Source organism: Mobula birostris, chromosome 11, assembly GCF_030028105.1.
Source record: "Mobula birostris isolate sMobBir1 chromosome 11, sMobBir1.hap1, whole genome shotgun sequence".
NCBI classification, from domain to species: Eukaryota; Metazoa; Chordata; class Chondrichthyes; order Myliobatiformes; family Myliobatidae; genus Mobula; species Mobula birostris.
This window is the reverse complement of record NC_092380.1, coordinates 33,366,579-33,391,158: the sequence shown is the minus strand read 5'-3', so window position 1 is coordinate 33,391,158 and position 24,580 is coordinate 33,366,579. Positions and strand designations below refer to the sequence as shown.

General features: G+C 43.7%; 1 protein-coding gene across 1 annotated transcript; it reads right to left on the bottom strand.

The window, feature by feature from the left end:
- Positions 1-14,419: 14,419 nt before the first annotated feature.
- On the bottom strand, positions 14,420-24,294 carry LOC140205012 (pro-adrenomedullin-like). The gene is made up of 4 exons (XM_072272068.1): positions 24,150-24,294; positions 18,613-18,709; positions 17,823-17,987; positions 14,420-16,497 (listed from the first exon to the last, which is right to left on the bottom strand). Exons 2-4 carry the CDS (start codon positions 18,699-18,701, stop codon positions 16,242-16,244), a joined length of 510 nt encoding a protein of 169 aa, XP_072128169.1. The 5' UTR covers positions 18,702-18,709; positions 24,150-24,294; the 3' UTR covers positions 14,420-16,241.
- Positions 24,295-24,580: the final 286 nt, after the last annotated feature.

Here is a 24,580-nt window from a genome sequence, read left to right as displayed (position 1 = left end):
AAGTTCCATCCAGAAAAATGTGAAGTGATTCATTTTGGAAGGTTGAACGTGAAGGCAGAGTACAGGGTTAAAGGCAGAATTCTTATCAATGTGGAGAAAGAGAGAGATCTGGTGATTCACTTCCATAGTTCTCTCAAAGTGGCAGTGCAAATCCCAGAGCAGATTCCTGTGGAACACCACTAGTCACCGACCTCCAGGGAGAATATTCTCCATCTACATCTACAACCATCCTTTGCATTCTGTGGGCAAGCCAATTCTGAATCCACACAGCCATGTTTCCCTCAATCCCATGACTCCTGACCTTCTGAATGAGCCTATGATAGGGAACCCCGTCAAATACCTTATCAAAATCCATATGCACCACATCTACTTCTCTGTCTTCATCAATATGTTGTGTTACATCCTCAAAACATTTAACTAACCTCATGAAGCATGGACTGACCCTCAGAAAGAGGGATAGTCACTCTCCATGGACTGACCTTCAGAAAGAATGACAGTCACTCTTCATGGACTGACCCTCAGAATGAGGGATAGTCACTCTTCATAGACTGACCCTCAGAAAGAAGGATAGTCACTCTTCATGGACTGACCCTCAGAAAGAGGGTGACTATCCCTAATCCCTTCTCCAGATGCTCATAAATTTTGTCTCTAGAAATCCTCTCCAATAGTTTGCCCGCCACTGATGTGTGTTCCTTTTTTTTTGTATGTTAAATTTAAAATGGCTTCTTTGTTATGTTATAATCGGGGATGCTTCTTTGTTATGTTAAACGCTGAGAAAGCTTTGCACTAGCAGCTTGTTGTGGGTTAGGGGGTGATAAGAGGATGTTACGAACCAATTGGGATATTTGTTATGACTTTGGTATATCTGGAAGATTTGTATGCACGGGGTTTTGGGGCAGAAGGCGGGAGAGCGAGACAGAGGATAGGCCAGGTGCTGTGATATCCGCTAATGGGGTTGGGCTCTGAGGAGGGCGTTTGGCGAGGAGAGGGAGACGGACTCATGTGCAGCGTCTGGTCGACCATCGTTGTTGGTCCCAGGCGGCCAGTCGAGGAGGTCTGAGGGGTCGCAGGGTGAAGAAGAAGGTTCTAGAGCTCCAACTATTTTGTGCACGAAGAGATTGAACTTTGATAAGTGTGGTGCCTTTTATTTTCCTTTTATATTTTATTCTCTATTAATTATATATTTCCAGTAATATCTATAAACTGTAAACCATTTAATCGTATCTGGCGTATTGTCTGTTATTTGGGTGGGGTGGGGTACCTCACACAGCATCCACACAAACTAATTACCTAGTTTGGTGCGGCTGAGGACTGTTTCCCTAGACGACAGCGAGCCGAACGACCCTGAGAGTGGCCGGGGGGCTACATGTGGATCATTTGACCAGTCTTACATTCCTAATATCGGACATAGTTGTACATAAACTGACTTCTGCAGTGACCACTCCACCACTACATTTGACTGTGAATTTCTTTGGGCTGCCTGCAATGGAAGTGAAATCGCAATAGAGCTTCTACTTTTAAATATAAACAAGACATCCAAGTTCCTGACAAAAAGGTACAACAGAAACACAACTACCTGTAAATCCCCCATCCTATAAACGTCCTTCTGCAATGAATGAAAGAACTACCGTGTCAAGCTGCTGCAGACGGTCAGAAAGCAAAAGAAAAATAAGGAGATACGAGGGGGAAGCAGCCACATCCTTGGAGAGAGGAGTGAAAAAGCTTGAATATTTGTTTTAATTTGAAGGACTATTTGGGTCCCAGGATGGTGGGAGGGGAAAAGAGAGGCGTTTCACCTCTTGTGAGGAAGGGAAAGGGAGTAATGGTTGGAGACAGAGTTACACCCATCCCTAAGAAAAGGGTCTGTCATTGTGCTAATGAACCACCAGATGGGAGTGTTGTCCACAAATCAGTGAGGTGTAATTGCAGCAGAATGCCACCAGGTAGCAGCATTGCCTGCAAATGAGGAGGACTTGTTATCACTGCAGAACTCCAATACAGTTGGGTGTCGTTCATAACTCAAATGAAGGCGTTATATTACGAATTAGGGTGGATTGGGTAGCAAACAGAGTGGGTATGCATACTTTCACAGGCTGAGGCATTGAGCAAAGAAGTTGGGACGTTATGTTACAGGTCCACAAAACACTGGTTAGACCATTTTGGGGTTTTGGCAACGGTTCTGGTCACTGTAATACATGGAAGATATTGTGGCAGTAGTGAGAGTACTGCAGAGATTCCCCAGGAGTGGAGGCTGCAGTTATACAGAGAGATGGCATAACCTGCTTGAATCCCACTGGTAAGTAGGAGGCTTAGGGACTAACTCATAGAAATTTATAAATAATCAAGAGGATAGATGAGATAGATGGGGGGGGTGGGGGGTCAAATTTAAAGCAAATTTGAGGAGTAGGTCTTTCACACAAGTGATGTGGTGATCTGGAATAAGCTGGAGGAGCTCAGCAGGTCAGGCAGCTTCCATGGAAAAGAGTAAACCCATCAACATTTCCAGCCAAAAACCTTTCTCGGGTCTGGAAAGGAAGGGAGAAGATACCTGAATAAAAAGGTCAGGGGAGGGGAAGGAGGACAAGCTAGAAGGTGATAGGTGCAGGCAGGCACATCTGGGAGGAGATGAAGTAAGAATCTGGGAGGCGATTGGTGGAAAAGGCAACAGCTGGAGAAGAAGAAATCTGATAGGAGAAGAAAGTGGGAAAAAGGAAAGGCATTTAATATTTGAGTAATATTGTAAATATATTAAGACCATAAGATATAGGAGCAGAATTAGGCCATTTGGCCCATTGAGTCTGCTCTGCCATTTCATCATGGCGGATCAAATTTTTCTTCTCAGCCCCAGTCTCCTGCCTTGTTCCTGTATCCCTTCATGCTCTGACCAGTCAAGAATCTATCAACCTCTCCTTAAATATACATAAAGACTTGGCCTCCACAGCTGCCCGTGGCAAAGAATTCCACAGATTCACCACCCTCTGGATAAAGGAAATCCTCCTCACCTCCACTCTAGAAGGACACCCCTCTATTCTGAGACTGTACCCTTTGGTCTTAGACTGTCTCACCATAAGAAACATCCTCTCCACACCCACTCTATCAAGGCCTTTCACCATTCGATAGGTTTCAATTATATCACTTCTCATTCTTCTGAATTCCAGTGAATACAGGCCCAGAGCTATCAAATGCTCTTCACATGACATGCTGTTTAGTCCTGGAACCATTTTCATGAACCTCATCTGAACCCTGTCCAGTTTCAGCACATCCTTTCTAAAACCTACTCAATACTCCAAGTGAGGTCTCACCAGTGCTTTATAAAGTCTCAACATTACATCCTTACTTTTATATTCTAGTCCTCTTGAAATGAATACTAACATCACATTTGCCTTCCTCACCACAGACTCTAGCTGCAAATTAACCTTTAGGGAATCTTGCACAAGGTCTCCCAAACCCCTTTGTGCCTGAGAGCTTTGTATATTCTCTCCATTTAAAAAATAGTCAACCATTTCATTTCTTCTACCAAAGTGTATGACCATGCACTTCCCAACACATCTTTGCCCAATCTCCTAATCTGGTGAAGTCCTTCTGTAGCCCCTCTATTTCCTCAAAACTACCATTTTCGTATTGTTTGCAAACTTTGCAGCAAAGTCATCAATTCCATCAACTGAATCATTGACATACAATGTAAAAAGAATCGGCCCCAGCTCAGACCCCTGTGGAACACCACTAGTCACCAGCAGCCAACCAGAAAAGGCTCCCTTTATTCCCACTCTTTGCCTCCTGCCAATCAGCCACTGCTTTATCCATGCTAGAATTTTTCCTGCAATACCATGGGCTCATAGCTTGTTAGGCAGCCTCAGGTGTGGCGTCTTATCAAAGACTATCTGAAAATCCAAGCACACAACATTGACTGATTCTCCTTTATCTATCCTACTTATTTTTTCAAAGAATTCCAGCAGTTTGTCAGTTAAGATTTTCTCTTGAGGAAACCATGCTGACTGCAGCCTATTTTATCATGTGTCTCCAAGTGCCCCAAAACCACATCCTTAACGATCAACTCCAACATCTTCCCAACCACTAATGTCAGACTAACTGGCCTACAGTTTCCTTTCTCCTGCCTCGCTCCTTTCTTGAAGAGTGGAATGACATTTGTAATTTTCCAGAATCCAGTAAATCTTGAAAGATCATTACTAATGCCTCCATGATCTCTTCAGCCACCTCTTTCAGAACCCTGGGGTGTACACCAGCAGTTTCGGGTGACTTATCTACCTTCAGACTTTTCTCTGTAGTAATGGTAACTTCACACATTTCATGACCCCTGACACCTGGAACTTCCACCATACTGCTAGTGTCTTCCAAAGAGAAGACTGATGCAAGATACTTACTCAGTTCATCCACCACTTACTACCTCTCCAGAATCATTTTCCAGTGGTCGGATATCCACTCTCGCCTCACTTTTACTCATTATGTATTTGAAGAAACTTTTGGTATCCTCTTTGATATTATTGGTTATCTTACTTTCATATTTTATCTTTACCTTTTTAATGACTTTTTTAGTTGCCTTCTATTGGTTTTTAAAAGTTTTCAAATCTTGTAACTTCCCATTATTTATTGCTCTATTACATGCCCTCTCTTTGACTTTTATGTTGGCTTTGACTTCCCTTGTTAGTCATGGTTGTATCATCCTGCCTTTACAATACTTCTTCCTCTTTGGGATGTATATATCCTGTGCCTTCTGAATTGCTTCCAGAAATTCCAGCCATTGATGTTCTGCTGTCATCCCTGCCAGTGTTTTTTTTTCCCAATTAATTCTGGCCAACTCCTCACTCAAGCCTCTGTAATTCCTTTTATTCCACTGTAATACTGATACATCTGACTTTAGCTTCTCCTTCTCAAAATTCAGGGTGAATTTGATCATATTATAATCACTGGTCCGTAAGGGTTCCTTTACCTTAAGCTCTCTAATTAAATCTGGTTCATTGCACAACACCCATTCCAGAATAGCTGATCCCCCAGTGGGCTCAACCTTGAGCTGCTCCAAAAAGCTATCTCATAGGCATTCTAAAAATTCTCCTTCTTGGAATCCTGCAACAACCTGATTTTCCCAGTCTACCTGCATATTGAAAACCCCCATGACTATTGTAACATTGCCCTTTTGGCATGCATTTTCAACCTCCCTTCACGTAGACCACATCCTTACTACTGTTTGGGGATCTGTATTTAACTTCCATCAGGGTCTTTTTACCCTTGCAGTTCATTAGTTTTACCTACAATGATTCAACACCTTCCTTTCTAATGATTTAATTTCATTATTTGTTGGCATGTGGCCAAGTTGGTCTAGTGATCTGAAGGGTGCTAGTTTGAGCCTCAGCTGAGGCAGCATTTTGTGACCTTGAGCGAGGCACTTAACCACACATTGTTCTGCGGCGACACTGGTGCCAAACTGTATCGGCCCTAGTGCCCTTCCCTTGGACAACATCGGTGGCGTGGAGAGGGGAGACTTGCAGCATGGGCAACTGCCGGTCTTCCATACAAACTTGCCCAGGCCTGCACCCTGGAAACCTTCCAAGGTCTCACAAGACTAACGGATGCCTATTATTTAATTTCATTTTTTACCAACAGAGCTACACCACCCCCTCTGCCTTCCTTCCTGTCCTTTTGGAACAATGTGTTTCCTTGGACATTAAGCTCCCAACTATCATCTCCTTCCAGCCATGATTCAGTGATGCCTACATCATACCTGCCAGTCTGTAACGATGCTACAAGTTCATCGACCTTATTCCATATACTGTGTGCATTCAAATATAACACCTTTAGTCCTGTATTCACCCTTCTCAATTTTGTCCACCTTTGTCATTTATTATGGGTTAAAAGTACATGAGAGGCATATGGCACCTAAATATCTCACTAAATTACAAAATGAAACTAAGACAACTTTTCGAACTCTTCATGTTTTTCTTTCAATGAGATTTACGTTTTGGAGTTAAAATTTACCAATAGGCAGGTGAGAGGTAAGAGGCCAGAGTGTGGGATGGAAGAAGAGGGAAGGGGGAGGAGGAAAATTACCAGAAGGAGAAACCAGTGTTCTTGCCATCAGGATGGAGGCTACCCAGACAGAATATGAGATGTTGCTCCTCCAACCTGAGAGTGACCTCATCGTGGCAGAAGAGGAGGCTGTGGTCTGATATGTTGATATGGGAATGGGAATATTTTGGAATGGGAATGGGAATGGGAATAGGAATTAGAGCAACACACACAAAACGCTGGAGGAACTCTGCCAGCCAGGCAGCATCTGGGAAAAGAGTACAGTTGACTGTACGCATTTCCTAGATACTGCCTGGTCTGCTGAGTTCCTCCAGCACTTTGTGTGTGTTGCTTGGATTTCCAGCATCGGAAGATTTTCTCTTGTTCGTGATGGGAATAGGAATTAAAATAGTTGTTCACGGGGAATTTCCACTTTTTGTGTACGGAATGGAGGTGCTCGACAAAGCTATCCTAAATTGTATCGGCTTGGATTGGAAACAACTTCTCCTGCACAATCTCCATCAGCACTAGGCTGTATGCTTAGCCACCAGCTCTACTCATTTTACACTTATGACTGTGAAGCTAAGCACAATCCAGTGCCATACTCAACTTCGCTGACGACTCGGCTGTTGTAGGTGCATCAAAGGTGACGATGAATCAGCATATAGGAGGGAGACTGACACCATAAAGACAATATCTTCATCAATGCCAACAAGATTATTAACTTCAGGAGGAGGAAAACAGAGGTCCACATGCGAGTCCTTATCGGGGGATCAGAGGTGGAGATGGTCAGCAACTTTAATTTCCTCAGTGTCACCATTTCAGAGCACGTGTCCTGGACCCAGCACGTTAGTGCAATCATGAAGAAAGCACGACAGCACCTCTTTTTCCTTGTGAAGATTCAGCATGACATCTAAAACTTTGACAAACTTCGACAATGTATAATGGAGAGGATCACAGCCTGGTGTTGAAACACCAATGCTTTTGAACGGGAAATCCTACAAAAAGTAGTGGAACAGCCCACTCCATCACAGATAAAACCCTTCCCACAAAATACTGTCTCAGGAAAGCAGCATCCAACAGCAGGGACCCCTGCCATCCAGGTTGTGCTCTCTTCTCGCTGCTGCCATCAGGAAGAAGACACAGGAGCCTCAGGACTCTCACCACCAGGTTCAGGAACAGTTGCTACCCTCAAACATCAGGCTCTTGAACCAGAGGGGATAACTTCACTCAATTTCACTTACCCCATCACTGAAATGTTCCCACAACCTATGGACTCACTTTCAATGACTCTTCATCTCTTGCTCTTGATGTTTATTGCTTATTTATTTATTATTATTATTTATTTATTTTTGTATTTTGCACAATTTGTTGCCTTTTTCACACTGTTTGAACGTCCATGTTGGTGCAGTCTTTCATTGGTTCTATTATGGTTATTACTCTATTATGGATTTATTGATTATACCCACAAGAAAATGAATTTCAGGGTTGTATATGGTGAAATGTATGTTCTTTGATAATAGATTTATAGACAATAGACAATAGACAATAGGTGCAGGAGTAGGCCTTTCCGCCCTTCGAGCCAGCACCGCCATTCACTGTGATCATGGCTGATCACCCACGATCAGTATCCAGTTCCTGCCTTATCCCCATAACCTTTGATTCCGCTATCTTTAAGAACTCTATCCATCTCTTTCTTGAAAGCATCCAGAGACTTGGCCTCCACAGCCTTCTGGGGCAGAGCATTCCATATATCCACCACTCTGGGTGAAGAAGTTTTTCCTCAACTCCGTTCTAAATGATCTACCCCTTATTCTTAAACTGTGGCCACTGGTTCTGGACTCATCCATCAGCAGGAACATGCTTCCTGCCTCCAGCGTGTCTAATCCCTTAATAATCTTATAAGTTTCAATAAGATCCCCTCTCAGCCTTCTAAATTCCAGAGTATGCAAGCCCAATCTTTCGACATATGACAGTCCCACCATCCCGGGAATTAACCTTGTGAACCTACGCTGCACTCCCTCAATAGCAAGAATGTCCTTCCTCAAATTTGGAGACCAAAACTGCACACAGTACTCCAGGTGTGGTCTCACCAGGACCCTGTATAGCTGCAGAAGGACCTCTTTGCTTTTATACTCAATTCCCCTTGTTATGAAGGCCAGCATGCCATTAGCTTTCTTCACTGCCAGCTGTACCTGCATGCTTGCTTTCAGTGACTGATGTACAAGAGCACCTAGATCTCATTGTACTTTACTTTGAGATTTACTTTGAACTTTGAAATTTGAACATTGGGAGCACTGGATACAAGAGATGATGAGGGAGCAAAGGACGAGGGATGAGGAAGTGGAAAGAATGACGCAGATCAGTTACCTTGTTTGATTATTTATTCTCAGCTAAGTTATCAGAGATCTGCAACAGGTACTTGGCTTTTCCATTACACTTCCACCCAATCTTCCCACTCCCTCTCTCACTCATTATACAAGGAGAGAATGTTGTCTGTGTAAGGAAGATCATAATTTCTTAGTAGCAAAAAGAGGACTTGTTGTTATTGGACTGTGCTTTAAATTCCAAATGTCTCAGATGTTCAGTGTTCAAAGTGAGTTTTTCTGGACCTGCGCTGCTCCAGGTACTCTTCATCCATCAGCTCCCTGCCGTTTGGCGCAGTTCTGAAATCAAATCAGCCAATATTGAGTTGACTTGAATTGACTTTATTTCTTACATCCTTCATATACATGAGGAGTAAAAATCTTTTCGTTACCTCTCTGTCTAAATGTGCAATGTGCAATTTATAGTAATTTATAATAAATAGTATGTACAACAGGATAGTCAATATAACATAGAAATACAGTTGTGTCGGCATGAATTAATCAGTCTGATGGCCTGGTGGAAGAAGCTGTCCCGGAGCCTGTTGGTCCTGGCTTTTATGCTGCGGTAGTGTTGCCCGGATGGTAGCAGCTGGAATAGATTGTGGTTGGGATGGCTTGGGTCCCCAATGAATCTTCGGGCCCTTTTTACACACCTGTCCTTGTTTTACACACCTATCATTAACCAAGTTCATTCCATTCATCATATCATTGCTGGCTCTTGTGACTGCTCCCTCAGATTAGTGACCTGGGCCTCAAACTCTTAAACCAGGGGTCGGCAACCTTTTTGCCTCTGTGGGCCGGATTGCGTATTAATGAGCGGACGGTGGGCCAGATAAATGCCATAAAAGACTTGAAATATGGGAATTATCCATTTAAATACATCTAGTTATGTTTTGCCTCAAATTAATGAATAACACATGCTAGAAAATTATTTGTGCTTAACCAAGGATGCCAATTAGTAATCAAAGAACTCAATTTAGTTTTTCTGGTGCCCCGTCAATTGTGATGCCAATTAGCTTCGACACATTAAGTTTCATTTCTGACATTATTTTCAGCAAAGTTTCAAAAATGTCTGCTCCAGTAACCGCGTCCTTCAAAGGAATTAATTGAATAAACTCTTAAAAAATTTGAAAAGTTGAGGTCACTCCTCACACAAACTCTGCAAGTTGAGCAGTGTCTCTCAAGTCTGGGCTCTCATCAAGTGCAATTGAAAAAAAAATGCAATTCATTGCAGGCATCCCTTAAACAACTTTTAACATCTGCTGACATTTCTTCAACTCGCCGGGTGATCGTTCTTGCTGACAGGCTGATAGATGCAAATAAAGATTTCTTTTCAGGACAAACAATATCCACCACTGCCAGTAAATATTCTTTTGAAAAACTCTTCATTTGTAAAAGGCTTCATCTTTTCTACAATACGTTTTGGAGACTTCGTAGCTGGCACGGGTATTTCCTTCATTTTCACTGCTTTTTCGGCACTCAGTGTCTACCTTCCTGCGGTTTGCATTCATTGCCATTGACATTTTTTTCTTTGATTTTATTTCGAAATGCGAGTTATTCAACAAGTATCGTAGCACATGTAAATATCTGGATATTTAGCATGGATTTCTTGTTAAAACACAGTGACGCAGTTTCTGTTTACAAATTTGAGCGATCCCATCTGAAAACCTGCGTGTGTACAGAGTATCTAATACATATTAATAAGGTAATGGTTGATGTGTGCCATAACCAATCGCTCGAAGCACTGATGTCAGAGCACAGGTCGATAGTCTGCCTTCCTGTCATTCGTATATACCAGTGTTTGGTTTGGAACAAAACGGAACCTGGGGCCAGTGTAACAAGACGTCATGCATGTCCATCAGTGTGGTCACATGAAACACTGTGAATAAGGAAAAATCGCTCACGGGCCGGATAAGCATAATACAGTATCCCAATATTTGCTCGCCTAGGTTGCCTACCCCTGTCTTAAACTCTCTCCTTCTATCTCTCTACCCTCCTCACTACTTATTGCCAGAAAGACAAAGAATTTGCTTCTGATATCTCTGATTATGCATCATGTAAAAGTGAGAAATTGTGTTGTTGAAGGAGGAACAGCAATGACTATTCTCTAGAGCTCTGGGACCTCACCTGTGGCCAATGAGGACATAAAGATCTTTGCTAAGCCCCACTGATCTGTTCTCTAGACTCTCTCTAATACCTAAGATGGGCTCCAGGCTCTTAAATGTTTTTCAGGAGCTCCAACACCTCAACCTTGACGATAACAGCAAGACCCTGTACACCAGCATGACCCTATATATCAGCATGACCCTATATACCAACATGACCCTATATATCAGCATGACCCTATATACCAACATGACCCTATATATCAGCATGACCCTATATACCAACATGACCCTATATATCAGCATGACATATGTATCAGCTTTCCTTGCTGAGGCTTTAAAAGATATTGGTTAGACTGCACCTGTAGTATTGTGAGCAGTTTTGGGCGCCTTATCTCAGGAAGGATGTGCTGGCATTGGAGAGAGTCCACAGGAAGTTGATGAGAATTATCCTAAGAATGAAAAGGGTTAACATAGGAGGATCGCTTGATGGCTCTGGGCCTGTACTTGCTGGAGTTTGGAAGAAAGAGAGGCATATCGCATTCAAACCTATTGAGTAATGAAAGACCTAGATTGAGTGGACATAGATAGGATGTTTCCTATAGCAGGGGTTTCTAGGACCAGAGGGCACAGCCTCAGAATAGAGGGACTTCCATTTAGAACAGAGATGAAGAGGAATTTCTCTAGCCAGAGGGTGGTGAATCCATGGAATTCATTGCCACAGGTGGCTGTGGAGTCCATGTCATTGGATATATTTAAAGCAGAGATTGATATGCTCCTGATTAATAAAGGCATTAATGTCTATAGGGAAAAGTCAGGAAGATAGGGTTGAGAGGGATAATAAATTAGCCATGCTGGAATGGTGAAGGAGATTCAAATGGCTGAATAATCTAATTCTGTTTCAATGTTTCATGGTTTACAGTCCCCTGTTTCCTTTACATTTCTCAAATGCCATGTTCAGTTTCACATTCTGACATCTACATCATCTTCTGTTACCTTTTTAACTTTTGTTACAGCATATCCTGACAGCCAGGGCTCCTGAAGTTTGCAACACTTGTCCTTCTTACTGACAGGAAATGGTTGGTGTTATTTCCAACAATTTTTTCCATCGCTCTCTCAGTCATCCCATCCCTTGCTCACTCATCCCAACACTCCCTCTGCTTTCTCCTTTCTTCTCTCTGACTTCCTCTTTCTTCCCTCTTCTCCCTCTCTCCCCCTCTCAGCCTCCAACTGAGAAAGGTGTACAACCACCTAAGAGAAATAAGCAATCCCTATGGAAACAGTACCCAATGACCTGTTCCCATCAGAGCACTGGCAATGCCATTTAATACACCAACGTCACTCCGCAGAAAGTCATAAGCTGCCTGTGATATGGGGATCAGATTGTTAGCCAGTATTCCAGCCATTGCCCAGTGTCTGTAAACTATTGATACCTGCTTTCCCACTGACATCTCGCTTCATGGATGGGTTATTGCTGTCCGATAATATACAAAGTTTCACATCCTTGTTCTGATCACCCTCCAAAACCACATTTTCTTCCTCCAGTTCACGCAGAAACTTGAGGAGGTCAGAAGGTGACGGTCCCTGCTCACTGGGATTAGAGAAACAAGATAAGAGAGAGTTAATGTTGTCTAGTTTCATGACTGGATGATCACTGCCATTTTGGGATGCTCTGGTCCTGTTGGTCCATACCAGCCTCTGCGTTTTCTTCCAGTTGGCGCAGGTGCTTGAGGAGGTCAGACATTGATAGTCCCTGCTCACTGGGTTTGAGGAACGAGAGAGGACAGAGCTTCACATCACTCCTACATCTCAGATGTGAACTTACTCAACAAAAATCACTCCCTGTCTACTCTCCCTAGCTCTGGATTCAGGATTGTTTATTGTTATTCTTCAGTACGTGAGTGTAAAGGAGAACGAAATGATCAGTACTCTGGATCCAATGCAGCATAACCTAAAAAAGCATTAAAACAAAATACAATAAATCACAGTTAATATAAATACAAAACCAATCTAGATATATATATATATGTACATATGTAAAGAGACTGATTGTAAGTACATAAAGTGACACTATGTGATGAGGAGTACGTAGTGGTGGGCTAGGTTAATGGGCGGAGGTGTTGATCACCCCGACAGTTTGGGTAAAGTAACTTGGTGCACAAATAAGATCCAAAAATGATAAGCAGTAAGCAGACATCAAAAAGCACAGAAAAGATATGCATGCATGCATACATACATACATACATACACACCAGAGCTCTTGCTACTTACAAAATCATATTTTAAAACTGATCCAAGTAAGGTACAGGAAGCAGGATTAAAAAAAAAAGATGTTAATCGGGAATATGTGCAGTCAATGATCAATAACAAAAGAGTCCAATCACTTCTGGAAATAATCCTTCGGGAATTATGTCTGCCCCCTGCTGGCCAACCCCGGTATAGACCTAAATCCTAGTCAATATTCTGACATTTGGTTTTGCTGACATTGAGTGAGAAAAAGGACAAGACAGATGGAGCTCCTTCACAATTGGACAGACATTGAGGCTAAAGTCTCACTCACGATCTCCTTCACGATTGGACAGATATTGAGGCTAAAGCACTCCAGCATGTGGTGAAAACTGCCCAGCGGATTATCGGCACCATTGAGAACATCTACCATAAACGCTACCTGGGCAGAGCAAAAAGCATTATCAAGGATGCATCTTACCCTAACCATGGACTTTTTACTCTCCTCCCATCCGGTAGGCGCTACAGGAGCCTTCACTCCCACACCAGCAGGCACAGGAAGAGCTTCTTCCCTGAGGCTGTGACCCTGCTGAACCTCACATCACAGCACTAAGCAGTGTTGCACCCATATTGTACTGTCTCAGTACTTCTATATTTGTGTGCTGTAGCACTTTCATTTTATTCGCAGTTATTTTGTAAATAACACTATTCTTTGCATTTCTGGTTAGATGCTAACTGTTTTTCATTGGCTTTGTATCTGTACTCAGCACAATGACAATAAAGTTGAATCTAATCTAATCTAACCTAATCATCATAAAAATGGAATTAGCTCAGTGGAATGCTGGATATAAAGTCAAAGGATAAGAAACAAAGGCAGCAAGTTGCTCCCTGGGATATCTTCCTTTGTTGAATATGTACAAGTATTGGATGCTCAGAAATAGTTTACAGGACCAGTACATGGATGTGATGAATGTCATTGAGGAAAGATTGGCTGGGGAGATTTGTCTCTGCCTGAGTTCAGAAGAATGAGAGATAACTAGTTTTTACCTTTAAAACTAGGCATTGAAATAATGTATTTCTTACAAGGTTCTTTGGACTATAAAGGTTCTTTGCATCAGTCCTGGCATTCTCAGATTGTAGTTTGTGGGAACCTGTTGGCATAAATTATATGCCTGATTGCAAACACTATATCAATGACTTCACTTTCAGCTTACATCACTGTCTGTTGAGCACTATGAGAGGTCCTACAGATCAAAACAATGCTTTAGAAATGCATGCCTGTTTCCCATGCCCAAAGCCCTTCATCAAAGAAGTGTAGCAGTGATTATGTCAGAGTTGTTGGATTAGGGTGGAAAATTGTTCTTTTTGTAATTTAACTTTCTTATGCTTGTTTATATTTTTATATAACTATCAGTGTACATGGATTGTTCAATAAGTTATCTAGTGTTTGCAGTTGCCTCTATATTTTCCTGGAAAATTCTTGGTTTCAGTGGTGGGTGTCATATCACTTGAGTCTGCCTATGTTATTGGCTGACTGTTATCAATGAATGAATGTTGTTATCTGTAGAAGACCATGACTACTTTTTAATCTTCTGCTCTTTTCTTTATTTATCACCATGTTTCTTCCTCTTCTTAGTTCTTAGGTACTATTGTAATACAGCTTCCACTCTTCCCTTTGACATAATCAACAAAACCAGCATCCTGGTATAAAGATTATACTTTATTAAATAGTAGATCTTAATCAGTGATATAAAAATGTACAGCACGCTATCCACATAACACTTACATTATTTGTTTGTACATCATTGTACACAAAATGCAACTTTGTTTAAGTTATTCATTAATTTAAGTCTTCTCCTTGTTTCAAGTATTAAAGTGAAAGTATTTAGTGCATTGCTTAGAATTGTTGTTGATCATTTAAGAAAGAAATTCTTGTTTACTCTTAAAACATTCAAGGGAGTCTCACAACCTGAGCTAATTAATAATACTGTCCTTCTCCAAAACCCCTCTGACAGTCACTCTGCAGGAATTACCAACCACTGTGGGTGACTGGGTAGAAATGTCTTGTGTTGTTTGTAGCATCTATCTCAGAGCTGAAACATTATGGAATGGACTCTTATTCTGGTCTCTATGACATCTGGAACCAGCCCTAAACCCAGTTCTTCTTAGTGCACACCAGTGTTTTACTATTTACACAGTATACACACACACACACACACACACACACACACACACACACACACACAAACTTACATATGTGTGTGTGCATTACATATAATATATTAATATATAGATGCGTTATACATACATACATGTATATTACACTGCACATTCAATGTAAGTACAATATGTATATAGGTGCATATATATTCAGATATACACCTTTATACACACATGCACTTTCAAATATGGATGCACTGTATAAAGAACAGCATTTTCTCATCAGATCGTCTGCATTCCTCATGGAGAAAGAGAACTAGCTGGTGAGGATGTCATCGCTGCTGGTACAGAGCGAGTCAGCCTGTGGTGCAGAAGTTCATCTCTTGCTACTCTTGTCATTGCTTCTTGGGGGCAGAGCTGCTCCACTAACCCAAGAACAACAAAATAAATCTCTCAGTTTGAATTTGGTGACATCTTTGTACAAAACCAAGCCATCAAAACCTTTCCATTCCTGACTTTTCACTTGTATTTATACATTTAAACGCAAAAGATTCTGCAGATGCTGGAAATCCAGAGTAACACACACACACACACACACACACACACACACACACACACACACACACACACACAAAATGTGTGTTTACACACTTGGTATTTATACATTTATACATTTTGTGTGCCTTTATATACTTAGCAAGCAACTGCTATTTAATCAGAAGGTTCAGTATCGTGTTCTACCCAGTCATGAGCGACTTTGGCTTCTGTGTGGGTGTGATGGAAGCTGGGGAGGAACAAGGCAGAGAAGCTGAACAGAAGCTAGACAGAGCTTGACTGTGCTGGAGGGAGAGGATCCATAAGTTTATCCCCATTCATCGGTTAGCGTCCCGCTTCAGGTGCCAACATCTGGGCAACACCAAAGCTGATCATTCCAGTTCACCTTCATTCTGGCACTGAGATGGGCTCCAGGTGAAATGCCCCATTCCATAGACCTGACAAGCTCCAAGTACTAAACAAAATATGGTTAATAAATATGAAGTAGATAGGACTGGAGAGCCGATAGAATTACAGAGAGAAGGTAACTTGCTTGGTTATTTATTTATTTGTCTCCATCTACTTCTCATTCGGAAAATCTTGTAACAGTTATTAGAAGGACTTCATTTCGGAATGTTCCTGCCATTTGCCCACCCCCTCTCCCTTTGCTCTCATTCACTACACAAACAGAAAAGAGGGAGGAGTGTAGTGTGATGGTTGTTGTATCTTCTCAATGATACTTATTGGGGCTTTGTTTCCGCCTGTTCCTCGTCTTTCCTAGCTGTCCTCAGGCCCCTGATGCAGTTGAATGTCACAGGGTGGGATTTCGTTACTGAGCTACCCTGGTTGAATAGCCTGGAAGGAAGATGGATCTCCTCCGTCGCCTCTTGCCATAGCTGTGCGGATCCGCAGTGTTCTTGGGGGCAGTGCCGTCCTTGCCCTTGTTTGCTGCCATCTGGTAGAGCCAGTTGGCCAGGTTGTGTGTCTGGCAGGTGGTGAGGGTACATCCCCAGGAGCTGTGCCGCAGGTAGTTCTTTTGCCCCAGGCTATGTCGGTGCCTCTTCACCCTGCCGTGTGGCACAGTGCTGGAATCAAAACAGTCAGCATAATTACCAAGGCCATTCTGCCCATTGTACCATTACCAGCCTATACTTTCAGATACCATCATAGAGACATCAGATCTTTGGCTCATTGATTCCATGTCAACCCTTGGTGCTCACCCAGCTAGTCCCAATATCCTTCGGTCGGCCAATATCCCTCTAAACAGCCCCTAACTCCAATCTACGTACCTGTCCAAGAGCTTAAACTTGTGCCTAAAACGATTAGCAATGCAGGTCTCAAGCTCTGGAACCCCCTCCCCGTGTCTCTCCGCTCTGCTCGCTCATAATTATCAAAAAACAAACAAAGTTTTCTCCTGATATCCCATTGGGCCAGGTTTGAGTTTAATAAATTATCTACAGGCCATTTGACAAATTGATTGCATGTTACAATGCCCGATACCATTCCTCTGCGGGGCTCTGTTCCCAGCTCCCAGTACTTACTACCCTTTCAGCTTTTGAAAGTTTCCCTTCAAGGGGAATCTTCTCCAACCACCCATTCAAGAAACACATCCCAGATCACAGCAGCTTGCAGTGTAAAGCTAAAATGCTCCTCATACCTTACTGGCTCTTTAGAAAAGATTCTTAACTCTGTGTTCTCCCCCTCCCTGCCGAACAATTCATTTCTCTTTCTCCATCTTGCCTCCCTCACTCTCCATTATTTCTCCACTGCCATTCCTTTCTGTCCCTTTATTTCTCCCTTCCCCTTGGATGTCTCTCTCTCCCTCTCTGTCCCTCTCAGCCTCCACCTGAGAAGAGTGCCTGAGCACCTAAGGGAAATGAGCCCTCCCAGGGTAATAGTACAGAACTACCTTTTCCCATTGGAACATTGGCAATGTCATTTAACACACCAACGTCACTCTTCAGAAAGCCAGAACCTTCCTGTGATATGGGGGTCAGGTCGTTACACAGTACTCTAAGCCACATGGGGGTCTGGTCGTTACACAGTACTCTAAGCTATATGGGGGTCAGGTTGTTACACAGTACTCTAAGCCACATGGGGGTCTGGTCGTTACAAAGTACTCTAAGCCACATGGGGGTCTGGTCGTTACACAGTACTCTAAGCTATATGGGGGTCAGGTCGTTACACAGTACTCTAAGCTATATGGGGGTCTGGTCGTTACACAGTACTCTAAGCCACATGGGGGTCTGGTCGTTACACAGTACTCTAAGCCACATGAGGGTCTGGTCGTTACACAGTACTCTAAGCCATATGGGGGGTCAGGTTGTTACACAGTACTCTAAGCTATATGGGGGTCAGGTCGTTACACAGTACTCTAAGCCATTGACCAGGGTCTGGAATTTTTGGATACCTGCTCTCCATGCTGTCCCCGCTTAGTTTCATGAATGGGTGATCACCGACAGAGAAAGTGCGAGGTTTCAGAATGCTTTGCTCCTGTTGGTCCATCTCAGCCTCCTTGGTGTTGTCCAGTTGACGCAGGTACATGAGGAGGTCAGAAGTTGACAGTCCCTGCTCACTGGGTTTAGAGAAATAAGAGAGGGGAGAGCTAATGTCAGACTCAGCCGTCACATATACATTTACCTGCAATACAGAACATCTGACAGGGAAGAAGGGAGAATCCTTGTAGGTATCACCTAGCTTGATTTTCTAGCAGTTAGATTTTGCTCTGGATTGAATTATGTTGAATGAATTACCATCCTGGTCTTAGTTTGACCAGAACCCTTGTGTTCTTCCTCTAAATTGCTACTTAGAACATTACAGATTAAAAGTTCTTTCCAGAAAACCACAGCTACGGTTCTCTGATTCCTTACATGTGTCTACGTTGGTAACATACGTAAAATGCAGGAGGAACTCAACGGGTCAGGCAGCATCTATGGAGAGGAATAAGCAGTTGATATTTCAGGTCAAGACCAACGTTGGCTGTTTATTCCTCTCTGTAGGCGCTGTCTGACCTGCTGGGCTTCTCCAACATTTAGTGTGTATGTGTGTGTGTTACTTTGGACCTCCAGCATCTGCAGAACCCCCTGTGTTTGTAATCAGTCGGGAGATTTCTTCCCTCGTGCTCCTGAGGCCCAACTTTAAATGCACGATGATCGCTGTTGTTGAGAAATCAAGGTGCACGAAGTACAGCGATAGCTCACCTGTTTAATGGCTCTCTCACTTGGCCTTCTCCAGGAGTTCCAATGTTGAAGCAGACAAGGGCAACTAAAGCAAATACCGTCATCTTCATCTTCAGAGCTGGAAATGCAGAATATACAGGATTAATCTCAGTGTCCTTGAAAATATTTGATGAGGGTGTAGAGGGAACTTTTATCTTATTTCTGATGCAGCTTTGAATGGGAGAGTGTGGAAGGAGCTTTACTCTGTATCTTAACGGGGGGATGGAATCCAATCTGTGATACTGCCATATCACTAATAACCTGTACTAGGTCCTACACTCATTGCCCGGCATCCATGTAATGTGGCACTTGTCTCAATCCAGCATGGGGCCAAATTTTGCCCTGTGAGTTTTATTAATTTCTCTCCAATTCCCCTCTGAGTTTCTCCAATTCCTCTCTGAAAGTTTTAGCTGTACTTGCTTTAAAAGTCCCTCAGTGTCAGTGTTTAACACTGCGTCATGGTTTCATCTGTGCAAAAGCTTTCAGCTGGGACATGATCCATCTGTCCAAAGGTGCAGGACACTGAATAACTTGAGCTGAGGAACGTGACAAGCTTTGAGACACCTTGGGAACTTTAGTCGTATTCTCCAATCCAGCTGAGACCTGTGCCCAGTGATATGTAGAGTATGAAAAATAAGAGCCAGGAGCAGGAGTCAGTCACTTGGCCCGTCAAGCCTGTTCCGCCATTTGGGACTCAGCTCCTCCCAAATGCCTTTTCCCCACATCCAATAATTCCCCTGGTATGCAAAAATCAATCTATCTAAAAGACAATCAGGATCAGCTACTCCCATCAGACTTTCTAGCCGTGAGTTTGGTGACTGGCTTTAAGTATTAGATTACAGCTGGAATGGATAAAGCCTTTTATTTGCATCCATTATCTACAGGGACAAAATCTCACCTTTATGCCTTTATGCTCTGGGATGACAAGCTTTGTCGGATGATTTTCAATTCTGGTGAATCTTGTATTTTTAAAGTATTGGATGTCACGCCCAGGCCTGGGAACATTTCCTGCTTTCTTTTGCTTTTGTACACAGGCTCAGCCCCAAGTGCTTCCAGGTCAGACACAACATGTGTTGATCCAGCGTTAAGCTCTGTTTTATGAATTCCCATCAGATGCACCCCGGATAGGGTACAGGACAGATTACACAAAGAGCAAAGTTCCCTCTACACTATACTCTAAAATCAGGGAGTGCTTAGGTTCAATATGGCACAGTAGCACAACGATTAGAACAATGGCTTTACAGGCACCAGTGATCACTGATCAGGGTTCAATTCCCAACACTGTCTGTAAACTTTTACAATCTCCCCATGACCGTGTGGGGTTCGTCCGGGAGATCTGGTTTCCTCCCACAGTTCAAAGACAGACTGGTTAGAGTTAGTAAATTGCGAACCTGCAATAATGGCTCTGGTGACACTTGCAGGCTGCCCACAGCACACTCCTCGGATTGTTTTGCAAATGGCGCATTTCACAATATGTTTTGATGTACATGTGGCAACTAAAACTAATCTTTATCTTTATCTTTATAGACAGGACAAAAGTCTCTTGACAAAACCCAAAACACAATGTCTGGATAGGGACGGCATGGACTAGACACACAGTAGAATTCCCTTTCTAATGACCCCCAGTGTAGTAGGCAGTGCAGGCTGATTGAGAATAAAGCTCTCACACCTCTGGAAGCTGGAACCATTAAAAAAAATTAGTATATTTTTATTTTGTGACTGCATGATGGATCTCTGATATCATCCTCAGACCCCTCAGACCCCTCAGTCCCCCTCAAACCCCTCAGTCCCCTCAGTCTCCTCAAACCCCTCAGTCCCCTCAGACCCCTCAGACCCCTCAGCCCCCTCAGTCCCCTCAGAGCCCTCAAACACCTCAGACCCCCTCAAACCTCTCAGTCCCCCTCAAACCTCTCAGTCCCCTCAGACCCCTCAGTCCCCTCAGTCCCCTCAGACCCCTCAGACCCCTCAGCCCTCTCAGTCCCCTCAGACCCCTCAGTCCCCTCAGCCCCCTCAGTCTCCTCCGAGCCTTCAAACACCTCAGACCCCTTCAAACCCCTCAGTCCCCTCAGACCCCCTCAGTCCCCTCAGACCCCCTCAAACCCCTCAGTCCTCTCAGACGCCTGTTCCCTCAGACCTCTCAGACCAGTCAGACCCCTCAGATCCTTCAGATGCCTCAGACACCTCTGTCCCTTCAGACCCCTCAGAACCCTCAGACCCCTCTGTCCCCTCAGACCCTCAGACCTCTCAGACCCCTCAGACCCCTCTGTCCCCTCAGACCCTCTGACCCCTCTGTCTCTTCAGACCCCTCAGAACCCTCAGACCCCTCTGTCCCCTCAGACCTCTCAGACCCCTCAGGCCCCACAGACCCCTCTGTCCCCTCAGTCCCCTCAAACCCCTCAGACCCTCAGACCCCTCAGGCCCCTCTGTCTCCTCAGACCCTCAGACCCCTCAGACCCCTCAGTCAGAAAGGGCTAGTTTTAGTGCTGGTTAATGCTAGCAGAGGTTGAGGAACCTAAAAAGGGGTGAAAGAAAAAAAGAGAGATTAGCTTTCTTTGTCACATGTACATCAATGCAAGCAGTGAAATGCATTGTTTGCATCAAATCAAATCAGTGAGGATTATGCTGGGCAGCCTGCAAGTGTCAGCATGCTTCCGGCACCAACACAGCACGCCACAACTCACTAACCCCAACCCGTACGTCCTTGGATCGAGTCTGCCAGCTTCTCAATGCAACTGGCCTAGTGCCAGGTGGATCTCCCCATCCCCTCACCTCGACTCACTGGGCACTGTTCCTGCAGAGACTCTCGGAAGCTGCTTTGGAAACTCAGACAGATTACTACTTATCCAGACTGGAAGTGTTCTAAATCAGTATGTTATGTAAAGTGTGAGCCAATCCAAGTGGGTCAATGTTTAACCAGCCAGCAAATGACTGCATGTGGACACATAAGTCAGAACTGTCAAAGTCTCATCTTACCTTGTATCCCTAACCCTTTGCACCATTTCCAAAGGGCTGTATTCCCAGGCAGCCATTACCAATGGTTACACATGCCTTGTGAGTGGCTCAAAATCATTCAATCATGGTGTGAGGCAATAAAGTCTGAGCCAGGAGTGGTATTCCAGTTTCTAACACCCGATAACTTACCGACAGGAATGAGTGAGTCTTCCTTACTGGAGCCTATGCTGAAATAGATAGTTAAGGAGAGAACCGGCCCACACTGCTGCCTCTGTTTCCTCCAGATTCACCCTTTGCAACGTGCTAATGGCAGTTCCCAGTCCTAATAAATTTGAACTCATCCAAACTGTGGCTGCTTGTGTCCGTCCTGACACTAAATACCTTCCTCGCCCCTTTAGATCCCAGCCCCTGGTTAGGGGCAGCCAGATTTGAACCTCCGTGACCTCCTATTGGAGAATTCCTACACTCCTACCCATGATCTCTGCAGTCTTCACTCTTTGACTAAACCCAAGTTACGTTGCTCTACCTTGTCCTCAACTATTAAGACCTCAAGTTCTGAAATATCCTCCTCTCAACCTCCCTCTCCTCATTCCCTAAGGCATTCTTTACAAACTAAGTTATGAACCAAGCCCATGGAAACTTGCCTTCCCTGTTTGGGTACATCATGTTCAATAATCTTGGGATATACCTTGTAACTTGGTCACACTCTTAACAGTGTTCAGAGGAGCTCTATAAATGTACATGACTGTGACTCTGTCAGCAGAAGCTGGGTTATAGAACAAGGCACCAGAAATCATGTAGATGCTGGAAACACATACAAAATGCTAGAGGAACAGCACGTCAGGCAGCATAGACAGTTGATGTTTCAGGTCAAGACCCCTCATCTGGACTTACTGGCTCTCACCCTATCAGAGACACTCTGTTTGTTTTAGCCATCTATCTCTACAATTGAAACCAATTTATATTCTAAGTGCCACACACAAAATGCTGGAAGAATTCAGCAGGTCAGGCATCATCCAGAGAGAGGAATAAATGGTCGATATTTCCATCTGTGACACTTCATTGGGACTGATAGAACAAAATTTTGTAAATGTGACTCAGAATGTGTCAGCGCTTCGAGGCATTAAGGAAGAGAATATTGGGTTTAGGTTTAGAAGTGAATGGAAGGAAATGCAGGTTTTCTGCCGATTGATGACTGTGTGTACAAATGAAGGATTAGGAACATTCTTCCTCGAGGAATATCCTTGTCAGCAGTTACAGCTGTGGCTGCAGGTTTGTGTCGGCTGATGACTGATTTATTTGCATTTATTGACTCGCCGTGTATTACTCATCAACCGAACGAGGGATTGGCTTTAAGTGCAGTCACAATCACAAGGAACGTTTGGAGATCTGCCAAGCTAAAGGCAGTTGCTGCGTTGCCCCTGCACACCAGTACTTGGTGGCATGGCTGTACTGAGGAAGTATATTGGACTTTGACCTCAGTACCACAGTGCTAGGGTCCGACAGCAGACCAGAGGCTTTTATTTGTGAGTGTTTCAGGGCAGGATCAGTCAAAGCTGCAAGGTGCCCCATAATTGAGAAATCCAGTAGGTTATTTAGTTATTTATTTAGCGATACCACACGTAATAGGCCCTTTCCAACCCTTTGAGCTGCACTGCCCAGCAATCCCCCGACAACCCGCAATTTAGCCCTAATCTAATCGCGGAACTCCTACTAACTAGTAAGTCTTTGGACTATGGGAGGAAACAGCAGCATCCGGAGAAAACCCACACATTTCAGGGGAGGACGTAGGGGCTCCTTACAGAGAATGCTGGGATTGAGCTCCAAACTCTGATGCCCTGAGCAATAATAGCATCGCGCCAGCCACTGCGCTACCACGGCGCCATAGGTTGTGAGTGTCGATGTGAACTGCCCCCGTTGCTGAGTGGCCAAATGTGCTCGCGTAAGCTGCACCGTGGTTGGCTGCTTCATCAGCTTGGGCTCAGGTTCGAGATTATTTATTGTTACTCTTCGGCACACAAGTGTAAAAGAAAACGAAATGAGCGTTACTCCGGATCTGATGTAGCATAAAAAAACACAGGTACACTGCTGTTGAATAACTTAACTAGGAGATGTCCATTTGGGATTGGGGTTGGGATTGGATATAAAATCTCGGCAGGTATGTCACAGGGATGGGGAGTAAGCAAGTTCCTAAAGCCTCCTGTTTCCTTTTGTTATCTTCTGCCAAACCTATCCCTAAAGCACTCAACCATCAGGAACCAGGAAAACAGGCTCCTGTCACCAGGTGAAAAGCCAGCTGACACTTGTGCCCACTCACACAATCAAAGAGCCAGTTAGTTGAAGTGTTGATTACCCTGCCCTAGAGAAACCATTTCCTAGAAACATTTATGAACTCCAGGGAACTGGAGAGGAATGCTCCAGCGAACATCAAAACTGCCCTCCCACCTTAATTTCTGAATCATCAACCATCACTATAATGACTCTGGCAGCTGAATGTCAACAAAGCATCTCAGAAACACAGGCATAAATCAAACCGTTCAAATAAGAGATAAACACAAGGCACCTACCCAGTGTGACCTGGTGAACTGGGACTTCAGAGCTTCAGTACACTAATCTCTCTCTGATGATTGGTTTCCCAATATCCAATCCAAGCACTTGCCAAGGACCAGAGGGCTCCACTGACTCTGCTGCTGTGTACTGGCGTTTAAAAGCTTTATGTCTTTGAAAGAGGGCGTGGACTGCCTCCCACATACGTAACCTCACTAGCTCTTCCTCTTGCCAAGAATTTAAATACATCCTGTTCTTGATAAGGTGGGGGGGGGGGAGTCTATTTTAAGACTACCGGTTATTAAAGCAAGCAAAGCAGTTTCTTGTTACTACCTCGGCTAAAGACCTTGCACCTTCCCCAGAGACTCATTAACTGAAGAATTATTATTTATTTAACACTTTTCACCTTAGCCTAAATCATACTCCAGCCAGCAACCTTATGGCCAGGATT